Source organism: Caretta caretta, chromosome 9 (assembly GCF_965140235.1).
Source record: "Caretta caretta isolate rCarCar2 chromosome 9, rCarCar1.hap1, whole genome shotgun sequence".
Classification (NCBI taxonomy): Eukaryota; Metazoa; Chordata; order Testudines; family Cheloniidae; genus Caretta; species Caretta caretta.
The window spans coordinates 23,385,513-23,412,539 of record NC_134214.1 but is presented as its reverse complement, the minus strand read 5'-3'; the positions used below and the strand labels follow the sequence as shown (position 1 = coordinate 23,412,539).

Here is a 27,027-nt window from a genome sequence, read left to right as displayed (position 1 = left end):
ACTGCTGGCCCTAGTGACCTTCCAGGTGGGATGCAGTTCATTAGACTGCAAGTCTCTCTAGTCAAGCCTTCCCCTGTGGAGAAAATTGGTTGCTCTAGATGGGTGCTTCAGACCTGTCCCCATCAATTATGTCCCCAATCTATGCCTAGCCCAACCCGTTCTCCCAAGCCTAGTCAATATGACTCTTTGAAAGCAACTAAATCATGTTAAGTTTTTTCAAAATTGCATTTCCCTATATAGATATAATTTAGTTTAGAAAAGCAATAAGGAAGACAAGGAGGGCTAGATGGCTCAGAGGATTGGTAATGGGATGAAGAGTCTTTCAGCTCTGGGTCACTAGTCTGAACACGTACCAGAGTCGGTAGTAACCAAAAGTTACCATCTGGTGGCTGTTGAGTTGCCTATGTGAAATTGGTTAACGGTCTCAGTCCCATCCCTAATAGATGAGTATCCGTGTCTCCCTCACCAAACAATACAGTTAGCACTAACTAGGAACTTAGTTGTAGTCTTAACAAAGAAGGCAATAGTGTGTATGCATGAAGACTGAACATGCCTTCTCAACCCTAAAGGTGATCCCTGCTGATCAGATTTGAGGCAAGTTGTCAGGGCAGCATGGAGAAGTTTGCAGGTCATGTATCTAATGGCTTTCTAGAGGACCCATCCTATAGAATCTAAGAGCTACCCAGGTAAATTTATATCTGAATGGTGAGGTTCCTAGTGGACTTAAAGAAATTCTCTGCTCTTCTCCCCTCCCTGTCCAAAGAGGCATCTCTAGAACTCTGATTCTATTGCCCATCAGAGCAGCACAAAGGAGGCACAGCCAAGAGCCAGTTTCTAGCACATTATTGGGAATGGAGTAGGGGAGAATCACCTCTCTCTGTAAACAGTACGCGTTCACCACTTCTGGAGGCAACTTGTATATTCTCTTGTTATGCACTATGTAAGGCAGGCACGTAGTGAACTTTATTAATTTCTATTAATCAAGACAGGAATAAATACATCTTACATTTGCAGGTATGTTGTTGTGTTTGAGGCCAGCTGAATAATAATTATTGGATAATTTTTTTAGTGAATTTTACAGTATTTTTTCAAAAATATTACTTGCCTTTTTACCATTCCAGTTACAGATTTGGGTGACTATATCTAAATTAATTATATTTTTGAATAAAATATAACTTTTGTCATTATTTGCTCAGCTCATGTTGCAGTTGGCATTTGACTTTCATGGTAGTTTATTATAAATTGTTCATAAATGTATCTTCACAAAACACTGTGCATTTAAAACTCTAGAAAACTCATCACATCTCTAAAGCTGGCACTGTAAAAGCACTTAGATGTAAAAAAGGAGGAAGCAAGGATACCTCATTTTCACCAGTACACTTTAAATCTAAATAGTAACAGCTTAGTCCTTGTAAAACTGCATGGGAATTGGGCACTGTGCTCTCAAATTACCTTCAACCTTGACTCTGACATTGCTCCGTAGCAAGTGGGAATATGACAGAGTGGAACTGATCTGCAAATGCATCTAATCTTTTGTAACTAGCAGGTTTGCAGTGAATGTTCAGAAAAGCAACCTGTTTTATAATATATGTTAATTCTCAGTGTTTGAGCAATGGGCCTGTACTTCTCCAGACTCTTAGAAGTTGAAGGTCGCAACAAATACCATTAGAAAAGTAATCTTCCTTAGATGTGAAAAAATCCTTAGATTTTTATCCCTGTATGGACGGGAGTAACCCCCTGCTAGACTATTAAAATGTGAAAATCCTGCTCTCTGTCAGTGAAAACAGTTATTTTCTATGGATTTGTACTGCCACAGAATGTAGTTGTGTGACTTTGATGTTAGGGTGATCTGGTCATGCACACATTTCTTGAACGGCTAGTTTCACTGTAGTGTTATGATGGGGGTTAGGCACCACTTCGAAGCTTTTGGGAGTGACAGCCGCCTTCTTTCAGGTTAACTAAGGTAAAAATAAACAGTCAAATGGTGTAAACTAGGCACAGATATTTTCCTACCATACTGAGCACCTTTCTGATTTTCAGCCCTGGAAGTCAGGTCCTTGTTCAGGAGCACATATGCACAACTATGAGAAGCCTCTGACTGGTCACATTGTGGATTTCACACAAATTTGACCAGACTTGGTGTAAACCGCTTAGCTTTCAAGCCCCAAAAATAGTTTTTGTTTTGAACTGCCATGAAATTTGTATACACACATAGCTGACATGTAAATCAACTCTAATTAGCCATTCAATCTGTATCCTATGGGGGGGGTGTTGATGTGCTTTTTGTACTTTTGTTTTCTTGATATTACAGCTGAGGCAAAATCTTGCCCTATGCTGCATTGGTACAAAAGAGGGGACAGTCAAATTCTCAGCTGAGCTTCAGTGGAGTCTCACCCATTTAAACCAACAGAGAATTTGGCCCAGGGAGTCTATGTTCCCCTCTTATGCCAATGCAAGCAGCACCGTAAGATCTCTACATAGCGCTAGGAGAAATAGCCTGCTACCATGCAGGCTTGTGTACAAAGTTCCCTTGGGGGTCTGCTATTTTGTTGCAGGGGTTATGAGGATGTATAGCCTTCTGCGTGAGCTACTGCACATGCTGCTGCTAGCAAGAAGCATTAGTGAGAGGAGCATCAAAGTGATCCCCACAGGGCATTGCTCCCATCTTCAAAGAACAGTCCTTCGAGGTGTCAGGATGCCAGTAGAAGACTATGCATTGGCAGCATTTCTTCTCTGTCTCACAGTGCCAGCCAAGACAGGATTTAACTCTCAGTATTTAAGAAGTAAAATGTATCCACCCAGAGAAGACTTTCAAACGCAGCAACTTCTACACTTATTTTTAGAACACCAAAGGGAATGGCAAATGATCCAGCCGCTATTCAGTGAAATGAGTCATGAACTGAGTTCACCTCTCCTTCCTAATATCTTGATGTGTGGTGCCAAAGTTGTTTATAAATCAATAGCTATCTTAGACAAGTACAGTGGAGCCCATTTAAACAAATACTACTTTTGGATCAAAGCCTGGTTCCATTGAATTAAGTGGCAAACCCTTCCACTGCAACCAGGATTTGGCTTTTAAGAAATATTTTTTAGAAAGCTTACCTGTTTCAGTTTTCTCTCCACCAACCATAAATATATGCTGTACTGCAGTGCTGTAAAAACAAGAACAAAGGACAGAGCAAATGAAAATAAAAGGTAAAAAATTCAAAACTGATGCAAGGAAATACTTTTTCACACCAGGAGTAATTAAACTGTGGAACTCATTACCACAAGAAGTTGTTGAAGTCAAGAATTTAGCAGTATTCCACAGGATTGTCTATTTATATTCAGAATTATAATAGTTAAGGATAACAAACATTTTTGAATAGATATAAAACCTCATACTTGGTCTTAAACCAATCTCTATTAAATATTAAACAGAGGAGAGCTTCATGGGGGTAGATTATCCTGCATCTACCTACTGTGGGGTTTCTTGCACTTTCTTCTAAAACATCTGGTACTAGTCACTGTCAAAGACAGGATACGGAACTACATGAACATTGGGTCTTATCCACATTGACTATTCCTATGTTCTTGTGTATTAAATTAATAGATTTGGGGTGGGGGGGTAAACTTTCATTGTACTTAGTTAATGTAGTCAACTAGTGACCTGAGGAAGGGAACAGATATTTTACACTGATGTTTTGGGGAAACCTAATAAAATATATGTATCAAAGATTTTTTAGATTAATATCAATTTTAATTTTGTTGCACCTTTCTTTTAATAGCTTGCTTTATGTAGTTGCAGCCTTATGGATGGCCTAAAAGATACATGTCACAAGCTGGTGACCTCTAGTGCAGTCTAAAGGACATTTGTTACCCTGACTGCAGTACATAAGCATTATTTGCTTCTTTGTAAATTATTGATAATACTCTAATTCATGTTCGATGGAAGGAAGTGCATCTGCAAGTGCGTTATTAGTGGAAAATCATCAAGAACTTGTAGAAATCAATGATGAATCTATCTATAGTTAGTCCCAGTGTATGTTCTGTTTCTGCAACGATGATTGATAACGGATCTGCTAATGGAAATATCCAAATGTTTCTTGTTTATCATGTAGGACTTGGAACCTCTTAAGATGTGTGTTTCTCTGGTGCATGTAAAATATTCCATAAATTTATTTAATTTTTTTCTATCAGTTCCAAGGGAAAAAGCAGCAGTGTTTAAGAATATTTTACAATTGTATATACTGAGATTCCAAGATGACTCTCAAATGATCTAAGGTATTGTGCAGCAACTTCTGGGGTGGGACAGGTACACAACACACTAAGGGAGAATGGGAGATTTTGGCTGTATACAAGGGCAAACGTGTACCACTTTGTGAGTTCAGTGGAGTTAGCCCTCACTTACACTAGAGCAGAATCAGGCCCACTCATTGGTCTGAAGACAGCAGGTTCATCTCACAATGTGGATTACATTACAACAGACGAGGCATAAAATCTTTTACTAATAGTCTCAGTGACTGTCTGTTCTCTGAAAGGCTTCACTCAGGTCCAGAAAGTGCTGCATTGTTCTGTTTGATCTGAAAGTAGTGTAGTACCTGATGGTGTGAGCTGAGTTTTGAGGGAGCAGAATTTTTTTTAACAGAAAGCCAATTAATGAAGAGAATCCTTACTCAAAACTCTCGTTTAAATCCATAGGCATTTGCATGGAGTAAGGAGAAAATAAAAGCTGAGTAGGGACTTCAGCATAACTTTAGATAAAGTTTTCAGGAGGGCTGAGTGAAACATTAATTACAATCATCAGACCAGGTGAAACTCTGCTAGTTTGGGAGTACAATACAGATTCAAGACTCAACTGACCCTTTGACCAAGACTGAGCCCTTTTCCAATGAACTTAAGCCAATTAATGGTTCCCCCTCAAAACCAGTTAAACTTTGAATCCCAGAAATGTAGGGCTGGATGAAAAGTCATCAAGTCCAGCCCCCTGCACAGAAGCAGAACCAAGTAAACCTAGACCATCCCGGACAGGAGTTTGTCCAACCTGTTCTTAAAATCCCCAATGATGGGGATTCCACATCCTCCCTTGGAAGCCTGTTTCAGCGCTTAAATACCCTTATAGTTAGAAAGCTTTTCCTAATATCTCACCTAAATCTCCCTTGCTTCAGATTAAGCCCGTTACTTCTTGTTTTACCTTCAGTGGAGAACAACTGATCACAGTCCTCTTTATAACAGCCCTTAACATATTCAAAGATTATCAGGTTCCCCCCCTCAGTCTTCCTTTCTCAGGACTAAAGAGTGTTTTTAACCTTTTCTCATAGGTTAGGTTTTCTAAACCTTTTATAACTTTTGTTGTTGTCCTCTGGACTCTCTCCAGTTTGTCCACATCTTTCGGAGAGTGTGATGCCAGTGCTCCAGGTGAGGCCTCACCAATGCTGAGTAGAGCAGAACACTTACCTCCCCTGCCTTCCATCTGACACTCCAGTTAGTGCACCCTAGGATATTAGCCTTTTTTGCAACTGCATCACATTGTAGACTCACATTCCACTTGTGATCCATTATAACTGCCAGATTTTTTTCAGCAGTACTACCACCTAGCCAGTTATTCCTCATTTTGTAGTTATGCACTTTACTTTTCCTTCCTACGTGAAGTACTTTGCACTTGTCTTTCTTGAATTTCATCTTGTTGATTTCAAACCAGTTCTCAGATTTGTCAAGGTTGTTTTGAATTTTAATCCTGTCCTCCAAAGTGCTTGCAACCCCACCCAGCTTGGTGTCGTGCAAATTTTATAAGTATACTCTCCACTGCATTACCAAAGTCATCAATGAAAATACTGAATAGTACCAAACCCAGAACTGACCTCTGTGGAACCCCACTAGATAAATCCCACTAGTTACTTGAATCAGCACTTTCAATCTTTTTGTTCGTTTGACCCCAAATCTCAAAGTGAAATTCAGAGTACAAAGCCCACATGAATTAAAATAGAAAAAGGTTGATTTGAACCCCCTGTGAACAGAAACCACTGAGCTTCACAGAGCTCTAAGTATCAATTTATCTCAACACTTCTTACATGAGATGTAAAGTCAAAAATGTTTAAAGTAAGTGATTTATCATGAATCATTTGTATGGCTGTGCTTACCTGTACACAAAGTTGAAGACACAGACATACCAAAATACAAGAAAGAAGATATAGAAAAGGCAAGTGGGTGAAGTCTTCCATAATTTTGGCTTAAGAAAATAGATATTTGGGTACAATAAAACCCAAAACAACAGCTGTTCCATTTATCATGGTAATTCCATCTAGCACCAGAAGGTGGCCTTTAATAATTCTCTCTCTTAGGCTATGTCTACACTACCGCGGGGATCAATTTAGCGGGTCGAGTGAAGACCCGATAAATCGACGGCAAAGCACTCTCCGGTCGACTCCAGTACTCCACCAGGAATTAGAGGAATAAGGTAAATCAAAGGGAGAGCATCTCCCGTCAACCCAGTGCAGTGTAGACACCCACAGTAAGTCAAGCTAAGCTACGTTATTCACATAGCTGGAATAGCATAACTTAGGTTGACTTACCGCAGTAGTGTAAACATAGCCTTACATTCGTGTTTTAAACGGTTAGACTATATTATGCTGTACTTGTGACAGGAGAGTGATCGATATTTAAGATCCATTGTCTTTATTCTTGATGAAACAAGAAAAAGTGTAAATTAACTAAAATAATTCTATTCTAGCCAAGAATATTACTTTTATAAAGTATGTTCATAAAGTGGGTACTGGCTTCCATTCTCACAGCCCTGTTATATGCTGGAGCTTTGCCTAGTTAAATATGTATGTGTATCCAAGATCCGTAATGCAATTTTCGCTTCTAAATCTAAAACATCCCTGCTGGTTAAAACTAATCCTTGTAGAAAAATAGCAGCTGATGAGTGTGCAGACATACAATGAGCCATTGATATATTTCAGTGATTGCACAATGTACTTTTCAGACTTCTTTTAGTGTGTTTTTCTTACCTACGCAGTTCTATTTAACTTCGTGATTTTTTTAGCTTCACAGTTAATTATCTGTTTTCTGTGTGAAACAAAGATAATATATCCCAAAATGACATAGCTATTGACAAGTGTTGCACAGTATGTAGAACTAAGATGAATGGAGACATTAGTAATAAATGTTTTGGGTAACAAACTAAACAAATACTTATGGAACCAAAAAAGATAATAGAGTATTATAAATACCAACAAGATGTCAATATGGCAAAGTGACCTTTTGTTGTAAACAAGTATATTCAACAAAGGTGCAGAGTCGGAATAAGATTTAAATAGTCCTATTACCAAAATGAATGAGAATTAAGAAGGTAAATTAATTCCTAAGGGAAATCAACGTAGATCTCATTAGTTTGGGGACAAGATACCGTAAAACTTTTAATTAAAGATATTTACTCCAAATGAATAAGAGTTGGCAGGTTTCTGCAGAATCTATAATCTCATTTATGCAAAGATTTCTTATATTAAGGCAGACATCATTAATCTCATTGGAGATGCCCTCCAGACTGACAGTCCTATAGCACTGAGGTGATTTCCTACAAAAGCCTTTTTATCTACACAAAAGAACTCTAACTCAAGCAGACACAAACCATAAAAAGGTCTGAGCAATTAGAGACATCACTTTGTGCAAATAGGGTGCCGACTTTATCATATGAGTGATCCTCTCATAATGAGCTTATTTATAATAGAGCTCCTCTTTCCACTAACAACCAAAATAAATTAACAATAGCTAGAACTCATCTTCCTTATTTGTCTGTATGGAGAACTATGTCTAGGTCTTCTATGACTTGGGAAGAAAATCTATCTTTAGAGTCTGAGTTAGTCTTCATGAAATTAGATAGGCAACCCTTAGACTAAATAATCAGCAGTGAGCAGCAGTTGAAAGGCATCACAATTCCATTTCATAATTGTATGGAAGAAAATAACTGGTTTGTTCTTACATAATGAATTTCACAGTAAGGCGAGACTGTGTTCTAGCCTAATTTATAACTTGAAACTTTTGTCATAATCTATTAATGAACTTTGTATGAATTACAGTACTTATTTAGGGGAGAAGACTGCAAAATAGTATAATCAAGCTGAAATGCAAATTTCTACAGATAACTCACCTAAGAGGAGGCGAGTTTGTAGAGCTGTTGAACTGCTGCTGAACGTGCCAGGTATGACCAAGTAAAACCTACTTGCTCTGCAGAAAAAAACAGATATGTGCTAACATGCCAGTAGCCTGGATACCAGTGAAATAGTAATAAATAGCAAACACACCTGCTGTAATGGATGAGGAGCTGCTTGTAGCAATCTAAGAATAATGATATGTAATCATTTTGTGATTTATGTGACCTGGTCAGATTTATGTGATTTTATGTGACCTGGTCAGTGAAGTGAAGTCATAGCATACTGGGTTAGAAATCTTTCCTGTCTGCATGTATTGATCGAGCTTGAGAGGGCTGTTGGAAAAGCAATCAAGAAAGCAACACAATAGTCCCAGTCACACACATAAAAGACAATGGTCAAAATGTTACCTCTGAGGACCTTATATCCTGTCTCCAACCAAGTGACAAGCCCTGTTTTGGCAATGCTGGGACCCAACAGATCAAGGGGCTATAAAGAGTTAAAAAGTGACTTGTTCTCTGGAAAGGAGGGTGATCAAAAGGACTAAGCACCTTTTAAAGAAGACTCTCCCTGAAGCAAGGAGAGTGAACTATTTTGTGAATTAAGGGAAGAGAGTGTGTGACCTAGACCCCAGCTATCTTTGAGAGGGAAGAGGGTCTATAGGAAGTTTAAACGTACCAAGATCCCCATGTGGACCTTTGGTAAACTAGACATGCATATAGCCTGTTTTATTGTTTTAAAATCTGATTTCTCTGAAATGTTTCTGTCTCAGATAAATAATACTTTGCATTAAGAAAGTTATCTGGTCACTGGTTACCAGTATCATTGCTTCTGGAGGGAACAGAATTACAGGATCTGGACATAAAGCAGACTTGTTGAAGTAATCATAGCTGACCTACCAGGATGCATGATTCGATCCTGACAAAGGTGATGGCTCTAGGCCTGAGACCGGAGAGGGTATGCAGTTGAGGAGACCAGAATTAGTCAGAGATGCAGTTAACCCAGTAGCTTTGATTGACGCAATGGAGGACCAGCAGTGAAAAAGATAAGGGATTAGCTAATTCTAATTTCTCTGCACATTGTTGCCACTTTTTCCTTCTTTAACTTCTCTTTTGAGTTCTAATGCTCTTAGGACTTATCTATGCTCCCATAAGGCCATTTCTCAGGAGACTTCCTTCCCTCCTTCTTAGGGGAAGAATAATCTTGTGGCTAACTCAGAGGAAGGCAGTTAGCAGACTATCATTCTATTCCTGGCTCTACCACAGACTTCCCATGTGGCCTTGGGCAGGTCAATTACTGAAAACTCTGTGTCTCAATGACAAAATGGGGACAATAATAATTCTTTACTTCATGAGAAGATTGCAAGATATAACTTGAAAATACTTTGAGATCCATAAATTGAAGGGCTATAGAAGTGCAAAGTATGATATTTTTAGTATGATAATTTTTAATCACTTTTTTTCTGTTCAGAATCCAAGATGGATTTTGCTTCTGAGCAATGCAACTTAGTAAAATACCACAGTTGACACAAGTTTCTATATAAAAGAGCCTCATAGCTTTATAGTTACAGTTCTGTGACTACAGAATCACAGCCCTGTTTTGTTTTTATTTGACAGTCTTTCACTAGAAATGTACAAACAATTCACAGACTTCACTTGAATAATCAGTGGGTAACCCTTTCTCTGTCAGACCTACATGCCCACCAGTCAATCACTATACACCTTTTTCCAATAGCAACTGTTTCACCTCAGAGTGTATCCTAAGGCTGCAATATCACCACTTGCTTGATTTACAAAAAAGAGCACATCAGTGGACAGCAAAATCAATGCTCATCTGATTACAGATATTTTTCAAAAATATTGCTGGCCCAGTTCATTCATCTTTTATGTCAGTTTTCCACCTAAGGCCATATGCTGGCATGGTAGCTTCTGCAGTGTGGCTCTTAGCCAGAGCTGCATCACCCCGCCATCTTCCTCACTGCAGATGAGCTATGCCAATCTTGAAAGGTGATAGACCTTTTAGGATGGCCATGTAATTCCTATACTCCTGCCCAACCCTATTCCCACCCCAGGGTCACATTCTGTAACTCTGCCCTCTCTCACGGACACGTGTAACAATTGGGACACTGAGGGAGGACATCAGGGCAAAGAATGCCTTCTCCATTTCCTACTAGAAGGTGCAGGATCTCCTCACCTGACTGACCACCAGGGAAACTGAATGGGTTAGCACAACCGAGAGGCTGACCGCATTGCAAAAGAATTGCCAGCAGGTCCGGACAGGCTTTGCTGCCATAGAATGTATTTTTCCCCCATTGGAATATAGCTCTCCCCATCCCATAGTGAATAAAGGGAAAGAAGAGATTCCCACTCCACTGACTTCCTCATACCATCTTCTCCTCACACATATAACTGATTTGTTGGGGTTTTTACGTTCCTCGGCCAAAATGGTGGCACCCAGTACGACCCATTCCCAAACAGAAAATACAAACAATGTAACAAACTGAAAATGATACAAGGTTAGCTATCTACATATGTGCAATGTCTTTCTGTCAAGATGTTTTTACATCACCAACCCCAACTGAATTTTATTCCCATCCAAGCCCCTGTGGGAGTTTTCACTTCCTCTTTCAACCACCAAAAGGGGCTTCTTTCAGCAGCTCCTGAGGAATGCCTATTGTTTCTTTTGATTTTGCTGGCAGAACCTGCCCATTCTGTTCAAATGAGAGTTCACCTCTATAACAACTCTTCAAGCCTCAACTTCCATAGCTACAATCTCAGATTTTGGGGAAAGGAAGGGCTGCCAATCTGAAATCCTGGCCCCCAAACCGCAAGCATTAGCATCTGTGTCCAATATGAAAGGAGGTTTGAAATATGGATAAACCAAGAGGAGAACAGTCCCAAAAGCCTTTTTCAACTCTGAAAATGCTAAATCACACTCTGCTGACCACTACAATGGTTTCCCTTTTTTACTATTTGCTGCCTGTCAGAAACATTCAACAAATGAACAAGGATCAATTATTATTTCAGATTCACAAGAGCTTAGGCAGCTAAGATTGTCCTGAGACTCTGGGTTTCTACATAAGTTTCAACCACTCCCCATCTTTCTCATGCCAGAAGCCTACCACAGCATGTATCTGATATAATGGTTTCTGCCCCAGGGACAGGACAATTGGATCACTGCAAACCAATTCCAAAAAACCATTTGTCTCACCTGGGCAATACCTTTAAAGGGAATTTCCACAGACTGAATCCTGGCACTGATTACACAGTTGTTAACTATAAAGAAATCCAAGCCCATTATTAGCTCATCTATTTCAGTCACCCAGACTTATTGCTCAAGTTCCAAAGGGCCAATCTTCAAACCCAGTTTTTGAATGGGTGCCCTTACCCCAATCAATGTCTCAATTTCAGTCCAATTAGGTGGTTCAGTTTGGATACCTAATTCCCTAGACTTTTTTAGCATGTCTGGTTTAATAACTTATATTTGAACCAGTCTCAATCACTGATGTGCATTTTATAGATCCTATTACATGCTCAATAGCTCCCATTGTTCTTCAGCTGCCCAGATCAATACAAAACGGTGGAGCTGCTCTTTGTGATTCTACCAAGTTTTGACCCTTCAGCTTTGTGCTCTCCATTTTCCCAAACTGGAAGACTGCCTTTCACAAGACACTTGTGGCAGTCTGTCTTGGCCTACCTTATATTTATAACAATCCTTTCTTCTGTGGCCAATTTTGTCACATTACTAGCATTTAACTGAACTGTTGCCTTTAATTTTTGCATTATTGCAGCTTTGCCTTCTTTTCCAAACTGAATTTATCAGTTTTTTTAATCATTCAATAATGTCATGGATGAAGTCAGAATCCCCTCTTTCATCAGACACAGAGCTCTACTTACAGGGCTCTTGGAGATCAGCTTAATTGCTTCCTCTTCTGGTGCACTGCTGCAAGGAAAGATTCAAGTTCTGTGGCAAATTCCATAGCCTCTTAGAGTGCCTTTTGCCTCCTTTTACTGATCTTGATCTGCAAGTTCAAGTCCAGCTTAGCATCTATAAATTGATCCCTCACCAACTTATCCTGGAAGGCCTCGTTGGTGTCTCGGTATGCCAGGAACACAAGCCTCCACAGGTCCTCTGCCAGTTGAGGTGGGGGTTCATATTTTCCTCTCCTAGCTCTCAGCTGTGCCCTGGCCAGCTCAGATTGATAGGTAGCTCCAAACTACATGTCAAAGGCTTGTACCAGGTCTGGATAACTTATTTTCTTTTCTGGGTGTGAGTTCTGCAGCAGCATCAGAGCTGCGCCACCGAAATTGGCTGCCCCTTTCTGTCTTTCTTCCCAGCCATTCGAATTACAATGTTGAATTGAGCCAAATAAGCCTCACAGGGAGTTTTCCCCTCAAAGAGAGCAGGCTTTTGCATCATCTGAGCTGGGACAGCCTGACCTCTCCCCTCTGCGCCTCTATGGATTACAAACAGGGTAAAAAACTGTTGTAAATATCCAGTCTCACCCAAGTCCTCTAATTGGTCACTTCCACATCCAGACGGTTGCCTTCTACTGTGGTCTGTGATCCTTTAAGTTCCTTCTGGAGTTGAAATTTCAGCTCCTTAAGTCCTTGCAGCTCATCTTTCTTAGCAAGTTCCAAACTGGTCAAAGCCTGCTTGGTCTCCACTATTTCATGGAAAAACTTCTGTTCTGTGGTAGTCAGGTTGCTGGTTACCTCATCAAGCTATTTTACCATTCCAGCCTCGCTGCATGGCAGTTGGTTTCCAGTTTGTCCAGGCACTTTGTCATTTCTGTTCCAAAAGGGATCTTATCTCAACCTACAAATCATCTCTGAGCTTTTTCTGGGAAATCTCCAGCTCTTGTTTTAGGTCCTGTGTTAATTCCTTTTGCAAAATCTCCAGCTCCAGTTTTAGGTCTCATTTTAATTCCTGCTGGCCATTTCTGATTTCTGCAAGTAATTCCATTATACATTCCTGTGACCCAGGGAGTCCCTCAGTGCTCACTAGTAGAGGGCACACCATACCACAACTTACATCAGACCTGACACACTTATTGCCCCAACACACTGTTGTCATAATCTGTATCTAAAAGGTGTCATGTCAGTTTTGAGGAAACTTGGGACTGGAAGGGCTTTTGGTGTCACTCTGCAAGGAGTAACTAGGTTGGTGGAATCCAGGGTGAGGCCCCTATGCTGTATATTGCTGGGGTCAGAGCTCCAGGTCAAACCTGCACAGCACAGACGCACCCAGGGTTAGTAGACAGGTGGTGCCAGAACCTGGGTGGACCCCCAAAGCATCACAGTTCCATCTTGGTTCAACAGGAATACCAGCTCACAATCTCTCTCCTGGATCCTACTGCTGACACCAGTGTTGCCCCTTTTTGATCTGAGTAGTTAGTTAAGTTCAGTGCTCTGTGGGTGTTCCAGCTGGAAATAAAAATTGATGGGAGTCTGGTCTTTTCTTTAATGTAGTCTTATTTAAAATGATGTACTAGGTCCTGCTTCTCTGAACAGAAGAGAAACTAAGAACAAAAGAAGCAGTTTCTTAACTTATAGACTGAAGCCTCTTTACCTAACACCAAACCCAAAAGTGCTCTCTTTAGTGTTTCCAGGGTCACACACTGTGCTCAAAGACTACTGCTTGGATTTCTTGCTTTTTGTCTCTGCTTCACTTTCTGTTCTGTGTCTGCTTTCAGTTTGTGTGTTCTGTTTTCTCTCTCTCACACACACCCCTGGTCCCAATACACAGTGGAATCCTCTGCTCACAGAGTACTGCTAGCTTCTGGGCAGAATCTATTAGTCCTTGTTTACGGTGTGGCCCCTTAAGTGTCTCTTACAAATATCCTGAATGAAGGGTGTGTTCACACATCAGTTTGAATGACTTTTTAACTCAACCCATAACCAGGTTTCACCCAGATCATAACAAATCACTTCCCTGATCTACTCTCGCCCCACCTCCCAAATATTCAGGCATGCAAAGATGCCGGGAGCCCTTCCAAAGCTGTGTTCCAGATCCTTGGGACTGGATGTTTGGTGTTCAGAGGAGCTCAGATGGGAAGAACATAAAGATGGCTGATCCTCAGGCTGCAAATCAGCTCCCAAGAAACAAATTGCTGCTCTAAATTATGCCAGCTGACATTATCCACCAGGGACCATTCCAGCAGCTGCAGAAGTACACTACAGTCATGCCATCTTTTCCCTAGCAACAGCCCCTACACCGTGAAGCTAACTGTGCAGCCTAATTCCCACATACCAGTTAAGCTGGATCAAAGTTTGCTTTGCACCACAAAAGTTAATGGTATCACAAAAGCTGTCATTTTTTGAACAGTAGTTTAAATTCATCACTTCCAGAGATCTCCGTGACATCTTCCACTTCAGCACTGGGGCAGCTGGGCTGGAGCGTTAAGCCAGCGGGGCCCTGTAGCTCTCTGCTGCTGCAGGTGGCAAGCCCCCCATAACTCCCAGCCTCCAGCCCCAGAGCTCTGCAGCGGGGGGCCCCCTGCAGCTTCCAGCTGCTGCAGGCAGTGGGGAGACCCCACAGCTCCCAGCTGCCATGGGGGGCAACCTCAGTACTCTCAGCCTCCACGGGCACCTGTGGACCCCAGAGACACAGCAGCAGTGGGTGCTGGACACCCCTCCCCCCCCATTTTGTCACAATTATTTTTAGTCGAAGTCAGAAACTGGTCAAGGGCGTCCGTGAATTTTTCTTTATTGCCCATGACCTGTCCATGACTTTTACTAAAAATAATCGTGACAAAAACTTAGCCTTATTTACTGTTTCATTGGTACCAATATGTTCTGTTCCTAAATACTGATTTTTCTCTTACAAGATCTTTGCATTAGTATGTAGGGAATATTTAGAATCTGAGAGACAATCTTAGTAATGAAAAGTACATCACAAAATAATGGATCGAGATTTTAGAATCCCAGAGGACCCAAAAGCCTTATAGCAGCCTACAGAACTCACAGTACTTGTAGCTTGCAACCAATAGCTAAACCCTACCACTGAAACACTGTGTTCTCCCCCTCTCACCAGATAATGACAGTTCAGAATCCTTTTCTATGGAAAGAAAACTTGTATGGATGAACACATATAATTTTAAAAAAACAACAAATAATTTTGCAAAAAGAAAAGGAGTACTTGTGGCACCTTAGAGACTAACCAATTTATTTGAGCATGAGCTTTCGTGAGCCACAGCTCACTTCATCAGATGTGTACCGTGGAAACTGCAGCAGACTTTATATACACACAGAGAATATGAAACAATACCTCCTCCCACCCCACTGTCCTGCTGGTAATAGCTTATCTAAAGTGATCAGCAGGTGGGCCATTTCCAGCACAAATCCAGGTTTTCTCACCCTCCACCCCCCCAACACAAATTCACTCTCCTGCTGGTGCTAGCCCATCCAAAGTGACAACTCTTTACATAATCAAGTCGGGCTATTTCCTGCATAGATCCAGGTTTTCTCACTTCCCCCCCACCCCCATACACACACAAACTCACTCTCCTGCTGGTAATAGCTCATCTAAACTGACCACTCTCCAAGTTTAAATCCAAGTTAAACCAGAATATCTGGGGGGGGGGTAGGAAAAAACAAGAGGAAACAGGCTACCTTGCATAATGACTTAGCCACTCCCAGTCTCTATTTAAGCCTAAATTAATAGTATCCAATTTGCAAATGAATTCCAATTCAGCAGTTTCTCGCTGGAGTCTGGATTTGAAGTTTTTTTGTTTTAAGATAGCGACCTTCATGTCTGTGATTGCGTGACCAGAGAGATTGAAGTGTTCTCCAACTGGTTTATGAATGTTATAATTCTTGACATCTGATTTGTGTCCATTTATTCTTTTACGTAGAGACTGTCCAGTTTGACCAATGTACATGGCAGAGGGGCATTGCTGGCACATGATGGCATATATCACATTGGTGGATGTGCAGGTGAACGAGCCTCTGATAGTGTGGCTGATGTCATTAGGCCCTGTGATGGTGTCCCCTGAATAGATATGTGGGCACAATTGGCAACGGGCTTTGTTGCAAGGATAAGTTCCTGGGTTAGTGGTTCTGTTGTGTGGTATGTGGTTGTTGGTGAGTATTTGCTTTAGGTTGCGGGGCTGTCTGTAGGCAAGGACTGGCCTGTCTCCCAAGACTTGTGAGAGTGTTGGGTCATCCTTTAGGATAGGTTGTAGATCCTTAATAATGCGTTGGAGGGGTTTTAGTTGGGGGCTGAAGGTGACCGCTAGTGGCGTTCTGTTATTTTCTTTGTTAGGCCTGTCCTGTAGTAGGTAACTTCTGGGAGTGGAAATCTATCAACTGCATGAAAAAACTTGTACAGATACAGACAGACATCATCTTCCTTTCCAAATGCAAACAGATGGACATCGTACCAAAAGGACTGAAGGTAAAAAATCCATTACAATCTACATACCACACAGACTATGCTGACAGCTTGTAGTAGGTAACTTTATGGAGTGGAAATCTATCAACTGCATGAAAAAACTTGTACAGATACAGACAGACATCATCTTCCTTTCCAAATGCAAACAGATGGACATCGTACCAAAAGGACTGAAGGTAAAAAATCCATTACAATCTACATACCACACAGACTATGCTGACAGCTTGTGCCTCACGCTCTCAAAGAAACTGCGGAATCACCTGATCAAGATCCTCTACAGCAAACAGGGAAAGATTAAGAATGAGCTCTCAAAAAAGGATACTCTCATAAAGAACCAACCTTCCACACATACTTCCTCGTGGCTGGATTTTACTAAAACTAGACAAGCCATTTACAATGCACACTTTGCTTCTCTACAAAAGAAAAAGGACACTAAACTTTCTAAACTACTACATGCTACAAGGGGCCACAGCAATGGTTCCCTCACCCCACCTAGCAATATTGTTAACCTATCCAACTATACTCTCAGCCCAGCAGAAGCAGCTGTTCTATCTCGGGGCCTCTCCTTCTGCCCCTCCACCCCCACGAACATGATACAGTTCTGTGGTGACCTAGAATCCTATTTTCGACGTCTCCGTCTCAAGGAATATTTCCAAAATACCTCTGAACAACATACTAATCCACAGAGGTCTCCCTGCCAACACTACAGAAAGAGGGATTCTAGATGGACTCCTCCTGAAGGTCGAAACAGCAGACTGGACTTCTACATAGAGTGCTTCCGCCGACGTGCACGGGCTGAAATTGTGGAAAAGCAGCATCACTTGCCCCATAACCTCAGCCATGCGGAACGCAATGCCATCCACAGCCTCAGAAACAACTCTGACATCATAATCAAAAAGGCTGACAAAGGAGGTGCTGTTGTCATCATGAATAGGTCGGAATATGAACAAGAGGCTGCTCGGCAGCTCTCCAACACGAGTTTCTACAAGCCATTACCCTATGATCCCACTGAGAGTTACCAAAAGCAACTACAGCATTTGCTCAAGAAACTTCCTGAAAAAGCACAAGATCAAATCCGCACAGACACACCCCTGGAACCCCGACCTGGGATATTCTATCTACTACCCAAGATCCATAAACCTGGAAATCCTGGGTGCCCCATCATCTCAGGCATTGGCACCCTGACAGCAGGATTGTCTGGCTATGTAGACTCCCTCCTCAGGCCCTACGCTACCAGCACTCCCAGCTACCTTCGAGACACCACTGACTTCCTGAGGAAACTTCAATCCATCGGTGATCTTCCTGATAACACCATCCTGGCTACTATGGATGTAGAAGCCCTCTACACCAACATTCCACACAAAGATGGACTACAGGCCGTCAGGAACACTATCCCCGATAATGTCACGGCTAACCTGGTGGCTGAACTTTGTGACTTTGTCCTTACCCATAACTATTTCACATTTGGGGACAATGTATACCTTCAGATCAGCGGCACTGCTATGGGTACCCGCATGGCCCCACAGTATGCCAACATTTTTATGGCTGATTTAGAACAACGCTTCCTCAGCTCTCGTCCCCTAAAGCCCCTACTCTACTTGCGCTATATTGACGACATCTTCATCATCTGGACCCATGGAAAAGAAGCCCTTGAGGAATTCCACCATGATTTCAACAATTTCCATCCCACCACCAACCTCAGCCTGGTCCAGTCCACACAAGAGATCCACTTCCTGGACACTACAGTGCTAATAAACAATGGCCACATAAACACCACCCTATACCGGAAACCTACTGACCGCTATTCCTACCTGCATGCCTCCAGCTTTCACCCTGACCACACCACACGATCCATCGTCTACAGCCAAGCTCTGCGATACAACCGCATTTGCTCCAACCCCTCAGACAGAGACAAACACCTACAAGATCTCTGTCAAGCTTTCTTACAACTACAATACCCACCTGCAGAAGTAAAGAAACAGATTGATAGAGCCAGAAGAGTTCCCAGAAGTTACCTACTACAGGATAGGCCTAACAAAGAAAATAACAGAACGCCACTAGCGGTCACCTTCAGCCCCCAACTAAAACCCCTCCAACGCATTATTAAGGATCTACAACCTATCCTAAAGGATGACCCAACACTCTCACAAGTCTTGGGAGACAGGCCAGTCCTTGCCTACAGACAGCCCCGCAACCTAAAGCAAATACTCACCAACAACCACATACCACACAACAGAACCACTAACCCAGGAACTTATCCTTGCAACAAAGCCCGTTGCCAATTGTGCCCACATATCTATTCAGGGGACACCATCACAGGGCCTAATGACATCAGCCACACTATCAGAGGCTCGTTCACCTGCACATCCACCAATGTGATATATGCCATCATGTGCCAGCAATGCCCCTCTGCCATGTACATTGGTCAAACTGGACAGTCTCTACGTAAAAGAATAAATGGACACAAATCAGATGTCAAGAATTATAACATTCATAAACCAGTCGGAGAACACTTCAATCTCTCTGGTCACGCAATCACAGACATGAAGGTCGCTATCTTAAAACAAAAAAACTTCAAATCCAGACTCCAGCGAGAAACTGCTGAATTGGAATTCATTTGCAAATTGGATACTATTAATTTAGGCTTAAATAGAGACTGGGAGTGGCTAAGTCATTATGCAAGGTAGCCTGTTTCCTCTTGTTTTTTCCTACCCCCCCCCCAGATATTCTGGTTTAACTTGGATTTAAACTTGGAGAGTGGTCAGTTTAGATGAGCTATTACCAGCAGGAGAGTGAGTTTGTGTGTGTATGGGGGTGGGGGGGAAGTGAGAAAACCTGGATCTATGCAGGAAATAGCCCGACTTGATTATGTAAAGAGTTGTCACTTTGGATGGGCTAGCACCAGCAGGAGAGTGAATTTGTGTGTGGGGGGGTGGAGGGTGAGAAAACCTGGATTTGTGCTGGAAATGGCCCACCTGATGATCACTTTAGATAAGCTATTACCAGCAGGACAGTGGGGTGGGAGGAGGTATTGTTTCATATTCTCTGTGTGTATATAAAGTCTGCTGCAGTTTCCACGGTACACATCTGATGAAGTGAGCTGTGGCTCACGAAAGCTCATGCTCAAATAAATTGGTTAGTCTCTAAGGTGCCACAAGTACTCCTTTTCTTTTTGCGAATACAGACTAACACGGCTGTTCCTCTGAAACAAATAATTTTATTACCTTTACCATATATTTACTAATCAGCTCCAACTAGCAAAGAAACATTGAAGTCAAAGGCAGTTGAGGACACAGACAGATACTACCAATTTAGGAACAGATCCTGGACCCACCCTTCATACATATACAATGGACTGATAAATAAAGAACCTATGGTCAAGGATTTCACAACCCTGGCTAGCTGAGTGTACACATATCCTGTTGTGCAAGTTGTTACCAAGTAGATTTATTTGTATTTAGCTACAGAAAACCAGTACTCTAGTGCAGTGCCTGCCAAGTCTCACATTCTGAGACTCAGTGATTTGTCAGTGTTTGCCTCTGATTGCCCAATGGCGTGAATCTTCACTGTCCACTTGTTACATTTTTAGATACCTTCATCCTTTCTCCCATGCTGCCCCACAGACTTGGAAGGTGCTCTTGGTAAATATCCTCAAAGCCACCTCATTATCCACCTTCAAATTCCCTAAAACTTTGGCATGATGCCTACATAAAACTTGACAACAGTTTGACTACTAGTGTGCAAGAGACTAGCCTGTCATGCGGACCAATATAATCTCATTGTTCCTGCTACTCCCACCATCTGTCTGTTTCCATCCGTAATGTCTTGTTTTACTTAGACCAGTGATACTCAGACCTCAGTGGTTCAGCAGCCAAATAGCAATCAACATTACCCAAAAAAGCCATAGTAGTATGAATTGTTTTATTTATTATATATGTATATTATTCTCTCAGTAAAATGAATGACCAAGTATTATTATTTTATCAACTACAATTGGTTAATAACATAGTAAAAGCACCAAGTGGTTAACAATTTAGATTGGTTAATAATTAAATCACACAGTGTTTTAATATCAGGTGCTACAAAGAGCCGCAGGAGACACATTAAAGAGCCACTGTCTGAGTATCACTGTTGTAGACTGGTTTCAGAGTGGTAGCCATGTTAGTCTGTATCAGCAAAAATAATGAGGAGTCCTTGTGGCACCTTAGAGACTAACAAATTTATCTGAGCGTAAGCTTTTGTGGGTTAGAACCCACTTGATCAGATGCATGGAGTGAAAATACAGGAGCAGGTATAAATACATGAAAGGATGGGGGTTGCTTTACCAAGTGTGAGGTCAGTCTAATGAGATAAATCAATTAACAGCAAGATACCAAGGGAGGAAAAATAACTTTTGAAGTGGTAAGAGAGTGGCCCATTACAGACAGTGGACAAGAAAGTGTGAGTAACAGTAGGGAGAAATTAGTATTGGGGAAATTAAGTTTAGGTTTTGTAATGACCCAACCACTCCCAGTCTCTATTCAGGCCTAATCTGATGGTTTGCAAATTAATTCCAGTTCGCAGCTTCACGTTGGAGTCTGTTTTTGAAGTTTTTTTGTTGAAGAATTGCCACTTTTAGGTCTGTTACTGAGTGACCAGAGAGATTGAAGTGTTCTCCTACTGGTTTTTGAATGTTATGATTCCTGATGTCAGATTTGTGTCCATTTATTCTTTTGCATAGAGACTGTCCAGTTTGGCCAATGTACATCGCAGAAGGGCATTGCTGGCACATGATGGCATATATCACATTGGCAGATGTGCAGTTGAACGAGCCCTTGATGTGGTTAAGTCCTATGATGGTGTCCCTTGAATAGATATGAGGACAGAGTTGGCAACGGGCTTTGTAGCAGGGTTTGGTTCCTGGATTGGTATTTTTGTTGTGTGGTGTGTGGTTGCTGGTGAGTATTTGCTTCAGGTTGGGGAGCTGTCCGTAAGCGAGGACTGGCCTGTCTCCCAAGGTCTGTGAGAGTGAGAGATTGTCCTTCAGGATAGGTTGTAGATCCTTGATGATGTGCTGGAGAGATTTTAGTTGGGGGCTGAAGGTGACGGCTAGTGGCATTCTGTTACTTTCTTTGTTGGGTCTGTCTTGTAGTAGGTGACTTCTGGGTACCCTTCTGGCTCTGTCAATCTGTTTCTTAACTTCACCAGGTGGGTATTTCAGTTTTAAGAATGCTTGACAGAGATCCTGTAGGTGCTTGTCTCTGTCTGAAGGATCGAAGCAAATGTGATTGTATCTTAGAGCTTGGCTGTAGACAGTGGATCGTGTGATGTGGTCTGGATGAAAGCTGAAGGCATGTCGTTAAGTAGATCAGTCAGTAGGTTTCCAGTATAGGGTGGTGTTTATATGACCATCGCTTATTAGCACTGTAGTGTGTAGGAAGTGGACCTCTTGTGTCGACTGGTCCAGGCTGAGGTTGATGGTTAGGTGGAAATCGTTGAAATCATGGTGGAGTTCCTCAAGGGCCTCCTTCCCATGGGTCCAGATGATGAAGATGTCATCAATGTAGCGCAAGTAGAGTAGGGGTGTAAGGGGACGAGAGCTGAGGAAGAGTTGTTCTAAGTTAGCCATAAAAATGTTGGCATACTGAGGGGCCATGTAGGTACCCATAGTAGTCCCATTGACTTGAACGTATAAATTGTCCCCAAATCTGAAATAGTTGTGGGTGAGGACAAAGTCACAAAGTTCAGCCACCAGGTTTGCCGTGATGGTATCGGGGATGCTATTCCTGATGGCTTGTAGTCCATTTTTGTGTGGAATGTTGGTGTAGAGGGCTTCTACATTCATAGTGGCCAGGATGGTGTTTTCTGGAAGATCACCAAAGGATTGTAGTTTCCTCAGGAAGTCAGTGGTGTCTCGAAGATAGCTGGGAGTGCTGGTAGCCTAGGGCCTGAGGAGAGAATCTACACAGCCAGACAATCCTGCTGTCAGAGTGCCAATGCCTGAGACGATGGGGCGTCCGGATTCCCAGGTTTATGGATTTTAGGTAGCAGATAGAATACCCCTGGTCAGAGCTCCAGGGGTGTGTCAGTGTAAATTTGTTCCTGTTCCATCTGCTCAAGAAACTCCCTAAAGAAGCACAGGAACAAATCTATACTGACTTGTATTTAGACTGTAAGCCTTGGGGCCAGGGACAGTCTTTTTGGTCTGCATTTCAAAGGGCCTAACACTCAGGGATCCTGGTCTATGACTAAGGCTCCTAGGGCTAGAGTAAAACAAATAATGAATAATTTGAAAGTGGAAAGAAGGGAAATTGTTCCCATCTCCACTTCCTACACAAATTCTGTTCCTTGTCTCTAAATAGACTATTACTTCCTAGCTACAGAATATATTTTTCCAAGTCTCTGCTATTTTTCATTGTTTCATTGTCTTACAGTGCACTGTTTGCTTGGCCCCTTGCCCCTGGACTTTTCTTTGGCCCATGGCACTGGGGACCCTGTATAATAGTGTTATGGGGATAGCACTCCATTTTGGGTGCTGGAAACCCCACATGCTGTAGCCCTAGACTTCCTATATTCCATAGGCCTGTGCTTCCACCCAAGAAGAGGCCCAAGGCGGCCATATGGTTATTTAGTGCCCCTGCACCATAGTTTTCTCTGGAGCTGCTCTCTGAGGTAATTGTCCCTCAGGCCTCCCTACTTCATGGTTTTCCATCCCTATGCTCTAGTCCCCCTAATACGTTGGTGCTGAGTGTCTAAGTACTCATGCTGCAACCTACTTTATTGTGCTGCTGTGTCAGTCCTGTGCCTTGTCCTTGGGGCTCCCCTCCCCCCTGTCATGGTGCCCTGCCCGGTCCCCCCGACCATAGGGGCTCCCCTCCTGCTGTCATGGTGCTGTCCGCCCCCGTAACCTGCTGCCCTTGAGGCTCCAGCCGAGCCAGAAGCTTCTGGACCTGGCCAGCAGCCCAAGCCCAGGCCTTGTGTTGAAAGCGGTTGCCAGGGCAGCAGCCCCACCACGACACCCTCCCACTCCGTTCCCCCACCCTATTGGGAGGCAGCCAAGGCCCGTGGCAGCCAATGGGACGTGAGCGGCTCCTCACGTGAGCTTGGTGGGCGGCGGGCGAGGCGGGCGGCGGGGAGCCGACGGGCTCGCCGCCTGCGCTGGGGCTGCAGCTGCCGTGCCACGGCGAGTCGGGAGGGAGGCGGAGGAGTGGAGTCGCAGCCATGTTTGGCGCCGGCGGGCTGAGGGACCTCTTCGAGGAAGACCCCTTCTTCCGGTGAGTGGCCGGCGGGGCGAGGCACCTGGCGGGGGTCTGGGGAGGGCGGCGGCAGCGACCCCTGCGCGTGGACAGCTTCCACCCGCCCGAGGCTCGGGGGGGCTGCAGCGGCCGGCCGGCCTGATGTGTGCGGCTCTCTCTGCCTTGCCTGGCTCATCCTCCACCCAGAGCGGCCTGGAGCCGGCTCCTCAGCTTCGTCTCCTCGGTCTCCTGCCCGGCGTTTGCGCTTCAGCCCTTGCCGGGCAGGTAGGAAAGGTGGCTGTGAGCGTGATGCGCGCTGGGGAGACATGGAGGGGAGGGGCCCGAATCGGAACCGGGATCTTCGGCCCCCTGAAATACTAGCCAGAAAAACTGTAGAAAGATGGTGAAGGCGCCTGGCTGTGAGTGTCCTGCTCCGCTCCTTTCAGCTGGGGAAGAAACCTAACAGAGCCACTTGGGGAAGACTTTGGGTCAGGGACTTAGGCTGCAGCTCTGCCCACAGCGCCTCCATTGCTCGCAGTGGGGGGAGTGGGCTGGCTTTTTTTACCCTCGTGTTCTCGAGATCTGCCGGTGGCGGTGGTCAGGCCAGTACATGCGAACCGTATGAAGCATTGGCGTTCACAGTTGCATAACTGTCGTCCAGATGGCAGAGCGTGAGCTGTAGCTCACGAAAGCTCACGCTCAAATAAATTGGTTAGTCTCTAAGGTGCCACAAGTCCTCCTTTTCTTTTTGCGAATACAGACTTACACGGCTGTTACTCTGAAACCTGTCTTTGTGGCTGTGTTTAATGGCTTTACCTTTGTGTGTGTTAGATATAGATAAATTTCTTGGTTTACAGTATGTTCCAGTAAACACTGGGTTAATACATCTCTTATTTTAATCTCAAGGAGATGACAGGTAAGGAAACATGAAGTGATTTCCAGAACCATCATACTGGTGCTCTTCTTCTCGTCTCCCTGTTTCTCCCACTTTCCCCACTCGAGGCTACCCTACAAAGAATTCAATGTTGCGTGATGGGTATTATCACATCCTAGTTGGTGAACGGTCATATCAGAGGCAACTGCCAGTCATCATACTCTCACACTGTTGCACAATTCATTTGTATATTGCAGTCCTATCGGCTAAAATGCCCATATCTTATATTTTAAAAAAAGATTTAATCCATATTTTTATGATTTCTTAACTGCAGAAAATGTGGGTTGCCTGATGCTTCAGTTGATCCAATGCAGAGGTGGGCAAACTTTTTGGCCTGAGGGCCACATTGGGGCTCTGAAATTGTATGGAGAGCTGGGTAGGGAAAGCTGTGCCTCCCCAAACAGCCTGGCCACAGCCCCCTATCCTCCCACTTCCTGTCCCCTAACTGCCCCCCTCAGAATTCCCGACCCATCCAACCCTCCTACTCTTTGTCCCCTGACCGCCTCCTCCAGGACCCCCCTGCCCCTAACTGCCCCCCCCAGGACCTCACTCCCTATCCAACCCCCCCGTTACCTGTCCCCTGACTGCCCCCCCCCGAACCTCCACCCCATCCAACTGCTCCCTGTCCCCTGACTGCCCCCCCCTCCGAACTCCCAGCCCCTTATCCAACCCCACCATTCCTCACCCCCTTACCATGCCGCTCAGAGCAGCATGTTTGGCAGCCATGATGCCACGTTGCCCGGCAGGAGCTCACAGCCACGTGCCGGCATGGTGAGCTGAGGCTGCAGGGAAGGGGGGACAGCAGGGAAGGGGCCGGGGGCTAGCCTCCCTGGCTGGGAGCTCAAGAGCGGGCCGGTTGTGGCCTGTGGGCCGTAGTTTGCCCACCTCTGATCCAATGGGACTGTAAAGACAACATGCTACAAAAAGTGGTTTATGATTATACAACTTAAATATTATGCAGAGTCCTAATAGACTATGCAGAGCACAGGTATTATGAAAAATCTACTAGGTTTTTTTCTTATGTACTCTACCTAAAGAAACTTTTTTGTTAAGGATCACAGTCTGAGAAGATTGTGCATCAATAAGAGCATAAGAATGGCCATACTGGGTCAGACCAGTGGTCCATCTAGCCCAGTAACCTGTCTTCTGACAGAGGCTGGTGCCAGATGCTTCAGAGGTAGTGAACAGAACTGGGCAATTTCATCAGGTGAACCCTCCCCTGTTCTAGCAGTGAGAGGTTAGGGACACTCAAAGCATTGGGTTGTATCCCTGATCATCTTGGCTAATATCCATTGATGGACCTATCCTCCATGAACTTATCTGATTCTTTTTTGAACCCATTTGTACTTTTAGCTTCCACAGCATCCTCTGGTAACGAGTTCCACAAGTTGACTGTGCGTTGTGTGAAGAAGTTCTCCTTTTGTTTATTTTAAACCTGCTCCCTATTAATTTAATTGGGTGAGCCTTGATTTGTGTATTAAGTGGAGGGGTAAATAACACTTCCTTATATGCTTTCTCCCCACCATTCATGATTTTTATAGATCTCTAGCATAGCTCCCTTTAGTTATTATCTCTTTTCCAAGATGAATAGTCCCAGTCTTTTTAATTTCTTCTCATATGGGAACTGTTCCATACCCCCAATCATTTTTGTTGCCCTTTTCTGTATTTTTTCCCATTCTGTTATATCTTTTTTGAAATGGGGTGACCCAGAACTGCACACAGTATTCAAGGTATATAAAATACCGTGCATTTTATATAGTGGCATTTTGATATTTTCTGTCTTACTCCCTTTCCTAATGGTTCCAAACTATCTGTTAACTTTTTTGGCTGCTTCTGAACATTGAGCAGAGGATTTCAGAGAACTATCCACAATGACTTTTAAATTTTGTCTGTATAGTTGTGAGTATGTCTTCCAATGTGCATTACTTTGCATTTATCAAGATTGAATTTCCTCTGCCTTTTTCTTGCCCAGTCACCTAGTTTTGTGAGATCCCTTTGTAATTCTTTGCTCTCTGCTTTGGACTCAACTAAAGCAAAAACACTTGCCAAAACAATCCAAATCACATCACTCCATGTAATTTCTCCCATTCCCTTCTTCCCCCACTCCTTTTATGTCTCTAATCTAGATTATAAATTCTAAACTCTATAGAATAGATATGTATTCTTACAAGTCTAAAGCACACACCCATCAATGGTGCTGTAGAATAATATCTGAAAGAAGAACTTGGCCCTACATCATCACCAATTAGGAACAGAATATTCATTATTACATTTATTGACACTTGTAAGGATTCAGTTATCAATAAATATCTTTAGTAAAGCTGGTCAGGATGATTTTTTTTTTTTTGGTCTGAAA

The 27,027-nt window shown here is 43.2% G+C and overlaps 1 protein-coding gene and 1 long non-coding RNA gene across 2 annotated transcripts in view; one reads left to right on the top strand and one right to left on the bottom strand.

The window, feature by feature from the left end:
* Positions 1-3,098: 3,098 nt before the first annotated feature.
* LOC142073169 (uncharacterized) lies at positions 3,099-23,679 on the bottom strand. Its single transcript, XR_012669870.1, has 3 exons — positions 23,600-23,679; positions 8,129-8,205; positions 3,099-3,152 (listed from the first exon to the last, which is right to left on the bottom strand). It is a non-coding gene; the product is annotated as an uncharacterized LOC142073169 (long non-coding RNA).
* The window catches only part of MLF1 (myeloid leukemia factor 1), a 32,518-nt gene continuing 29,104 nt past the window's right edge, over positions 23,614-27,027 (top strand). The window contains exon 1 of the mRNA XM_048864338.2: positions 23,614-23,776. Coding sequence (XP_048720295.2) covers positions 23,724-23,776 — 53 coding nt within the window. The 5' untranslated portion in view covers positions 23,614-23,723. The remainder of the gene's footprint in view (positions 23,777-27,027) is intronic.